We start from the raw sequence: 10148 nt of genomic DNA on the forward strand, positions 1-10148 counted from the left end.
AGAAAAAAAATGTAAATAAAAGAATAGAACAAAATTATAAAAGTCAAAAAGAATGTTATAATTGTGGAAAATTTGGGAATTTAAGCAGAGAATGTAATGCCAAGGTAAATCCAGGGTACCGAAAATATGTAAAGGATGTGGAAATAAGGGTCATAATGCGGAAGAATGTTACGTTCCAGCGTACAAATTGGTGAATGGGAACCCAAAAAAAGAGATATCTTGTGAAAATTGTGGGAATTTAGGACATACTAAGGATAAATGTTATAAAAATGAACAAGGTGTTTGCAAAGCGTTTCCAGCGGTGGAATACGTAGAAAATGAGCAGAAAAATATAGTTAAAAGAATTAATAGAGAGGATATAACTTGTTATAAGTGTCGAAATATTGGGCATTATGCGAAGGATTGTACAGTAGAATGACTGTATGATAGTAAAGTAAATATATCAGGAGTGTCGTCAAAGAATACAGTGGATCATGAAGTAAATTTAATAAATGGTAATGAAGTAAAAGTGGAAAAGAAAATAAATGAGAATAAAAATGATGGGTTTTGTAAAAATATATTGGAGGATTTAAATCAAGAAAATCAAATAAGTAATTTACCTTAGGAATTATGATCAATGCCCATGGGTTAAAATTAATATAGAAAATAAAGAAATATGGATGTTATTGGACACAGGGGCAACGATTTCGGTTATGGGGTATGATGAATTTCATGAGGTATGGCCGGATAAATTCATAATTAAAGATAAAATGAGAATAAGACAGTTAAATGGATCTGAAGTTATGGTGTTGGGAAGGGTAAATTTACCGGTTTTTGTAAATGAAGAAATAATATATTTGGATTTGTGGATATTAAAAGAAAAAATTGGTACTATTATGGGATGGTCTTGGATATCAAAGTTTGGGTTAGAAAATAATTTTTGAAATATGTTTCAAGAGAAAAATAAAAATGATGAAAGAATTAGAATAACAGAGATAGCTATGAAAGAAAGGGGTATCAAAATGGAAAATAAAATAAAAGAAAATGTGATTATTGAGAAAATTAAAGTTGAAAATGTAAAGTTTAATCAGGAAATTAATGATAGTATTAAAAAAGAAGTGTTGGGGAATAATGTAATGAAGCGGAATAAAATTAAAAATTTAGTGAGTAGTATCAAAGAACAAAAGGATAAATTTGAAAATAGGATAATTTATGATCTAGAACTTAGTGATAATATAGAAAAAGAAATGTTGGAAGATAAATTAGTGAAACGGGATAAAATTAAAAATTTTGTAAGTAATTTCGAAAAACTTCGGGAAAATGTGGAAATTTTTAAGGATGAAATATGTCAGGAGAAGCCTGATGTTTCAAGTGAAATATATAATAAATAATCAGGAATTTGGGAAGGTTATTAATTTGGAAAATGATGATAATTTGGTGAGTACAGAAATTGTTAATTTTGTGGAAATATGGGGTAAGGAATCGGTTTTGGAAGAAGAAAATAAAGGAATTAAAATTAAAAAAAGTTATGTGAATGATGAGGAAATATGTAAGGATGAAAGGGAGAAAATACCTTTATCGCAAAAATTTCCGGTGAAATTGGTGAGAAAAAAAATTGATAAGAATGTAATAACAAAAGAAATTGATGAAAGTCATGATTTAGGAATTTTAAAGGAGTCCGTTAGGGATTTGGTAAATAAATATAAAGAGATTTTTAATGAAGAATTAGGTTGTTTAATAGATTATGAAGTAGATTTACGTTTGAAGGAAGGATATAGTCCACAGTATTGGGCTGTACGTAGAGTACCTTTTGAATGGAGGGCAGAAATGGAAAAAGAATTAAATAAGTGGTTAAGATATGGTATATTTGTCCGATTGGATATAGCGAATGGGCAACTCCATTAGTTCCTATAAGGAAAGCTAATAGCAAGTTAAGAATTTGTGGGGATTTCAGAGTAACTTTGAATCCGTGGGTGGTGGAAATAAAGTATCTACCGAGAATTAAAGAAATTTTAGCGAATTTGAAAGGGGCGGAAGTATTTTTCAAAAATTGATTTTTCGTGTGCGTATTTGCAGTTACCTATGAAAGAATCTACGAGGAAATTGTTAACTATAACGACGTTTAAAGGATTGTTTACGTTTTGTAGATTGCCATTTGGATTAAGTATTTCGGCACCAATTTTCGAAAGGACAATGGCTGCGGTTTTTCAAGGGTTAGAAGGTGTTTTTTATTATATGGTAAATGTTTTGATTACGGGAATAACGGTGGAGCAACATAATCGGAGGTTGGAAGAGGTTTTTGAGCGAATCAAAGTTAAAGGATTGAGGGCAAGTAGAGAAAAAAGTGTTATGGGTGTTACAAAAGTTGTATATTTGGGTCATAAAATAAATGGAATAGAGGTAAAACCATTGGATAAAAATTTGATGAGTATTGCGAATTTAAGAAAGCCGGTGAATAAGGCAGAAATTCAATCGTTTATGGGAATGGTGAATTATTACCATAGATTTATTGAAGATTTTGCAAGGATAGCAGCTCTCTTATATGAGTTATTGAGAAAAAATGTGTCTTTTGAATGGAAAAATGAACAAGAATTGGCGTTTGAAAAATTGAAATTGGAAATTAGTAAGGAGCCTGTGTTAGTGTGTTTTAATAGCTAATGGGAAGTGATTATGGCTGTTGATGCTTCTAATAAAGGAGTAGGAGGAGCTTTATTACATTTGATAGAAGGTATGGAAAGACCGGTGATATTTTTCTCGAGAGTATTTAGGGAAGTAGAAACAAGATATTCGGTAATAGAGCAAGAAGCGTTGGCGGTTATTTTTGGTTTGACGAAATGTAGGGAATATTTGATTGGAAGGAAATTTGTAATGTATACTGACCATAAGCCATTGTTACATTTGTTCAAGAAAAATAATAAGGAACTGATGATGTCGCCGAAACTTCATAGGTGGCTATTGCTAGTAGGTAGCTTTGATTTGGAATTGAAATATCGACAGGGTAAAGAAAATCATTTACCAGATGTATTATCGAGATTAGGTAGGGGAGAAGAAAGTGATTGTTTAATGGAGGATAAGACGGATGAAAAAGCATTAATTCGGATTTTAACATGGGGTTTCAAAGGTAGCCCTACTACTTGGAAAGAAATACAGGAATATACTCGGAAGGATAGAGAATTAGGTTTGATAAAATTATGTTTAACAGGTAAAAGAGCGTGGAATGATAAAGAAAATAAATATAAAAATATAGAAACGGAATTGGTAATAATTGTTGATTGTATTTTTTTTTCTCTTTAGCTTTCACCTTTTCTGGTGGTAAGCTCCTTCAACATCTCTCTCCACTTTATGTTATTAATACAATCTCTTTTATCTAATTTATACTTCTTTATATTGGCTCTAACTTTATCGCCCCATTGAAGTTTTGGTCTTCCTCTTTTACGTTTGCCCATCACTTCCAAACTCTTAACTTTATTTCCTATGTAGTTCATAGGCCTTCTCATTGTGTGCCCATACCACCTAAGTCTGTTTACCATTAACTTAGTCTTAATGGGCACTACCTTTAAACTACTTAATATTCTTGTACTGCGCACTTTATCCTTTCTTGTTACCCCAGCAATCATCCTCAGCATTCTCATCTCCATGGCTTGTAGACTTCTCTCGTCTGATTCTTTGGTTGGCCATGTTTCCGAACTATATAGAATAGTTGGTTGTATTATGGAACTGTAAATTTTTCCCTTTAATTTGTGTGGGATTCTTTTATCAAATAGCACTCCAGATAAAGATCTTCACTTTAGCCACCCTTGATTAATCTTACTCTTTATCTCTTTTTCTATTGCCGTTTGTTTGTATAGTGGAGCCCAAATATTTGCAGCTTTCAATTGCCGATATCTGCCATTCATTTATATCAATACTCTCTGTTTCATCTCCTCCTATCACCATATACTCCGTCTTTTCTCTATTTACTTTTAATCCGTGCGTTTCTAGGATATTTATCCAACTCACTAGTCTTTCTTTCATTTCATCCTTAGATTCGGCAAGTATCACAATATCATCTGCAAATATCATATTCCACGGGACTGTTTGAGGTATAGACTGTGCTAATACATCTATTACTGTAATGAAGAGAAGTGGGCTGAGAGCCGACCCTTGATGAACTCCTTCGGCTATTGTGAAGCCTGCTGAAGTACCTGTTGTGCTACGGATCATTGTTATATGGCCCATATACATATCTTGTATTATTCTTATATATTTTTCGGGAACATTTTTGTGGCGTAGCGCCCAATAAGTTTTCTTGGGATTCTATCAAAGGCCTTTTCTAGATCGAGAAAGACCATGTGTAGCTTTTTGTTCTTTTCCCTGTATTTTTCACTCATTTGCCTAATTGCGTGGATAGCATCGGTTGTTGATCTTCCAGGCATAAAGCCAAACTGAGTCTCTCCTATTTCGATTATATCTCTTAATCTTTTTTCTATTATTTTTTCGTATAGTTTTAGACAGTGTGAGCCCCTGTAATTTTGACAATTATGTGGATCCCCTTTATTTTTGAAGATAGGAACTATATAACTCTGCCTCCATTTTTGGGGAACCTCTTCATTTCCAAGTATCTTATTGTATAGATTTGTGAGGAGATGTATTCCATCATCTCCTAGTGCTTTAAGGCTTTCTATTGGAATATCGTCTGGACCCCTAGCTTTGTTGTTTTTCATATGCTTGAGGCATGTGATTATTTCTTGTTGTGTTATAGGTTGAACAAGGTTTTGACAAGGAGAGTGTTCGTCTAGATGCAGTATGTGCGGATTAAAGTTGAGAAGCTCCTGAAAATATTCTCTCCATCTACTCATTATTTCTTTTTCCTTTATTATCAATTTCCCATCTTTATTTTTGATTACTTTCGGAGCTCCGTTTATATCCCTAGAGTTCTTTTCTCGCTGTTTGGCTAATCTGTATATTTTATTTTGCCCTTCTTTGGTATGTAGATCTTCGTACATGTCATCGTATGCCATAGATTTGGCTCTAGCCACCGCCTTTGTAGCTAATCTCTTGGATTTTTTGTATCTTGTCTTGTCATCTGCGTTTTTGGATTTGTACCATATTTTATAAAGGGCTTTTTTCTTTTGTATAGTGGTTCGTACCTCTCCATCACCATAGTTCTTTGTATGATTTGTTGCCTCCTCTTGCCAAACCTAGTGTTGATTTGGCAGTGTCTATTAATCTGGATGAAAGGTCTGTCCACATTTTTTCACTGACTTGTGAGGAATCTATTGTTTCAATGTTTGCATTGATTGCAAAGGCATCTGTCATTGTTTTTAAATTTGATGCATGGTTCCAGTTTTATCTTGTTTTGAGTGGATTTATTTGAGATGTGTAAATCCATGACTAGTAGCTTGTGTTGTGCGGCGATATCTTCTCCTTGGATGACTTTGCAGTCTATTACATCTTTTAATCTTCTGCGAGAGATTAGTATGTAATCTATCTGTGTTTTCCTTGTACCACTTTCATATGTTATTAAATGACTATCCTTTTTCCTATAGTAGATGTTGGTTAGGGCAAGGTCGAAGGCTTGCGCAAATTTCAGTATATGCTCTCCTTCATCATTTCTTTCTCCATATCCAAAACCACCATGATGCCTTTTGTAGCTATCTCTTGCTTTCCCCACATGCGCATTTAAGTCATCATCAATTATGACTAGGTCATCTTTAGGGATTTCCATTACAGCTTCATCGAGGATAGCTCTAAAATCATCTTTCTCTTATTCCTTGCAACCCGTTTGAGGAGCATATAATGAAAGGATGTGTAGTATTGATTGACCAATGTAGAGTTTTATCTTCATTAGTCTATCAGAGATCCTGTTGATTTCTACAACTGAGGAGGTTAGATCTTGACTGAGAATGATACCGACACCGTTCCTATTGCTAACAAGTCCATTATAGTACAATTTATACCCATCTCCAATCATCAAAGTCTTCTGTCCTTTCCATTTCGTCTCTTGTATGCACGCTATATCAACTTTTCTCTTCTTCAACATTGATTCCAATTCTCTCGTCTTACCTTTAAGCGTCCCAATATTTAAACTTGCTAATCTTGTTGCTTTGACCTTTACTTTACTTTTCACAGGATGGAGGTCTACACCCTGCGCGTCGCTTGGAGGGAACGCCCTATCTTTCATATTCATATTTCCATTTGTTTTCTTCATTTTGTTTATTGGATAGGCATCCTTAGCACCCGGCTGTCCGGGCCTGTCGGTGACCGGGGTGTCATCTCTAAGCTCCGAAATTCATCATACCATATGTCTTTACACATCTGTCATCGAAGAAAAACTTGTAAGTTTTTATGGTTCTTACAGGATTGAACCTGCGCCCTTCTTCATACTCATGTTTCCAAGCGTACATCTTACCCATTAGGCCACCCCGGAGGGGAAATAGAGTTATAGTCCCACGACGATTAAGGGAAGGGGTTTTGAATATGTTACATGGGGGGCATCAAGGAATAGAAAAATGAAGCAATGGGGAAGAGAATATATATGTATGGTGGCCCGGGATGAATGAAGAAATTAATGATTTGGGTAAAAGTTGTGAGATTTGCAATGCCTGGTCCGATATGCCCCGGAAGGAAAAGGGTATTAATTGGCCAAAAGTTAAAGGACCCTGGATAAGATTGCATTTGGATTTTTTTGAATGGGAAGGAAAAAAGTTTATTTTGAGCGTGGATGCATTTTCAAAATGGATTGAGTTTGAAGAAGTACATGGATTAACAGCGGGAATAGTAATAAGACATTGCAAAAAATTGTTTTCGAGATTTGGTATTCCAAGTATTATGGTGTCCGATGGAGGACCGGCCTTTATAAGTGTGTTGTTTAAAAATCTTTGTGTAAAGATGAATGTGAGACATATAATATCACCACCGTACCATCCTAGTTCAAATGGGCAGGCTGAACGGATGGTAGCGATAGTGAAAAATTGGTTAAAAAAGAATAAAGAAAGTAAAGGAGAATTGTGGATAACGCAGTTATATTACAATAGTGCAATTGGAAAGGATGGCAAATCACCAGCAGAGAAAATGATGGGAAGAAAAATTATTTTCTTTTTGGATAGTTTGAGACCGGTAGATACGGATGTAGAAATGGGAGATAATGTTGTTTTGAAATTTGTGGTTGATCAATTAGTATGGGTTCGGATGTATGGAATAAATAAAAAAATGGGAAAAAGGAATAGTTATAGAGAATGTGTGAAATAAAGTACTCAAAGTTAGGTTGGAAGACCATAGTGAGGTCACGAGACATAGAAATCAGTTAAGAGTAAGGGTATAAAGGAATAGCTGTATATATATATAAAATTTTTGTTTTTGTGTGAAATTTATATATCAAGTAGAAAAAATTGAATAAAAGTTTTAAAAAATTTTTTTTTGGAGAATTAGGACTCTTGTAGGGCAGCCAATAATTTGTGGACCGTGAATGTAAACGTATATATATAGAGAGAGTTTGTAGAAAAGAAATAAAATCAGAAGAAAAATTAAATGTTTGGACTTAAGTGGCCATAGGACGATCGCTAAAGAATTAGCTATGTGATGTATTAAACACGTTATGTTTTTGAAATTATTGATTGAATAAAGAATTCAATTCAGGAGAAAATTTGTAAAAAAAATAAAAATTGAGGGTAGCAAAAAGAGATAATTAATTAGAGAAGTTGGTAAAATAAGGAATTGTAAAAATTTAAATAGAAATTTGTGATGGTTAAAAAGTTAAAAAGAGATAATTAATTAGAAAAAATTGGTAAAATAAGAAATTGTAAAAGTTTAAATACAATTTAGGTGGTGTGTAAAAGAGGAATTATTTTACTATGAAGGGAATTGAGGTTAAAAAAATTGTAAAAGTTAAATACAAGTTAGGCGGTGTGTAAAAAGAAATTTTTTTTTTACGAGGGGAATTGAGGTTAAAGGGGAAAGAAAGAAAACAACTGGTAGGGTAGTATGTAAACTATTTGGTAAAGTTATATGTAAAATGTTCGATTGTGAAAAAAAGGGAAAATTGTGTTATGTTCAAGTTGAGTATGTGTTATATGTATAATGTTCTGATGGTAAAAAAAGAAAATTGTGTTATTCTCAAGTATGGTATGTGTTATATTGGTATTTAAGTAAAAAGGGGAATAAATAATAATAATAGTATTTATTTGAGGTGAAAAGGAAAAAAGAAAGAAATTAGTGTGTAGTATCCATTGTATGTAAATTGTGTTGTAAATTTTTTTGTTGTAAAATCAAGGGAAAAAAAAAATTCGAAAAAAAAGTATATTCTGGAATCTATGGAAACTTACTACATCAAAACAAATAGGACAATGCTGCAAATTAATTCGTTGGATATGTCCAATCCACTCGCCGATAAATGGCACAATGCATGGATCGAGCAACAAACTGGAGAAGGAGCTCCGCCGACAACCTTGAATGGTCCTACGTCCTCGCAGGGTAGAGCCCCTTTACAAGCGAATTTTGCGACAGGTCCGGCAGCTATCCAATAAAGGCAAGTAGGAATGAGGGGGCTCAACTTAAATTGCTTCAATTGTGGGGGAAGAGGACACAAGGCCCGGGAGTGTGCGAGTGGAGCGAGTAATACGTATACGTTCAACCAAGGGGTCAATCGTTGGGCTGGGGGCCAGCCTCGGAGAGTGTTCGACGAAGCAGGTTATTAGCGAGGGAAGCGGAAGAATTCGCTGACGACGTGTGCTATTCAAATTCCGCCGGGCAGCAGAGATTGAAAGAATGACATGTGGGACAATGCAAGATTTGGGAAGGAAAGAAATTCAAAATGGAGGAGAAAATTCGAAATTTGTGGTTAAAAAAATGTTAAATCTAATGTTAATGGAGCTGAGGTTGAAATGAATGACTCCAGGATTTAATCATTAACGCGGCGCCATGATTTTTTTTGTCTAAGTGTTGTAAAATATTTTTTTGGTATATAATAGATAAATTTTAGAAAATTTAGTTTTTGTTGTATTGCAATTATTTTTTTAGCATCTACCTTGGAGTTTATCCTTAGAAGGGGGTACATGTTGTAGTCGAAGAAATATAATTGATTTTTTTTGTATGTTTGTATGTTAAAAGAAAGAAAAAAAAAGCATATTATTGATTTTTGAGATGATATATTTTTATTTTCGCTCGCGATTTTCAAGATATAGTTTTTCATTTTTTTTCCGCGATTTGGTGAATTTAGAAAAATTATAAACGATATATTTTAATTTTTTGAATTTAGAAAAGCATAATATATATTTGTATTGAAATTAATAAAAGAAAAAAATAAAATAATTGGAAATAAAAATTTGTCTTGAACTTTGAAATAAAGATTTGTCTTAACCTTTGAGGATAAATTTGTCTTAAACATTTTTAGTTTAAACATTTTAGGATCACTACAGATATGTGACAATTGTCATAATCGTTATTTTTAAAGTTTTTTGAATTTTTTTGACGGAAATAGGTAAAAATATATAGTGTAAACATGTTAAAAAATTTTAGCGAAGATGAACCCTAGATAAGTGACAATTGTCATAATCGTTATTACTAAAGTTTTTTGAATTTTTTTGACGCAAATAGGTAAAAATATAGATTGTAAATATGTTAAATTAAAATTTCAGTGATAGATAAGTGACAATTGTCAAAATCGTTATTTCTTCAGTTTTTTGAAATATTTTTGACGCACATAGGTAAAAATATAGATTGTAATTACGTTTAATTAAATATTCGATGAAGATGTATCATAGATAAGTGACAATTGTCATAATCGTTATTTCTAAAGTTTTTTGAAATTTTTTGACGCATATAGGTAAAAATTTAGATTGTAAATACGTTTAATTAAAAATTCGATGAAGATGTATCATAGATAAGTGACAATTGTCATAATCGTTATTTCTAAAGTTTTTTGAAATTTTTTGACGTAATAGATATGTGACAATTGTCATAATCTTTATTTTTTAACTTTTTTGAAAAGTAAATAGGTAAAAATATATATTGTAAAGATGTTAAAATAAATTCAGTGAAGATGTACCATAGAAGAGTGACAATAAGTGATCTGCATCGAGCCTAATTTTTCAAGCCCGGCCCGAAATTTTTTTTAAAAAAATTTACCGACCCAGCCCGGCCCGAATTTATTTAAATAAATATAGGAATTAATCGTTATCTTTATAATTACT

General features: G+C 32.8%; 1 protein-coding gene across 2 annotated transcripts in view; it reads left to right on the forward strand.

The window, feature by feature from the left end:
* The window catches only part of LOC135925970 (uncharacterized), a 33110-nt gene extending 24226 nt beyond the window's left edge, over window positions 1-8884 (forward strand). The window contains exon 7 of one of the 2 annotated variants that reach the window (XM_065461583.1): window positions 8231-8884. In XM_065461583.1, the coding sequence (XP_065317655.1) occupies window positions 8231-8409 (179 nt within the window). In that variant the 3' untranslated portion in view covers window positions 8410-8884. The remainder of the gene's footprint in view (window positions 1-8230) is intronic. The other variant, XM_065461582.1, reaches the window with a different exon arrangement.
* Window positions 8885-10148: the final 1264 nt, after the last annotated feature.

The sequence above is a fragment of the Gordionus sp. m RMFG-2023 genome, chromosome 3 (genome assembly GCF_954871325.1).
Source record: "Gordionus sp. m RMFG-2023 chromosome 3, tfGorSpeb1-WG-v2, whole genome shotgun sequence".
NCBI lineage: Eukaryota > Metazoa > Nematomorpha > Gordioida > Chordodea > Parachordodidae > Gordionus > Gordionus sp. m RMFG-2023.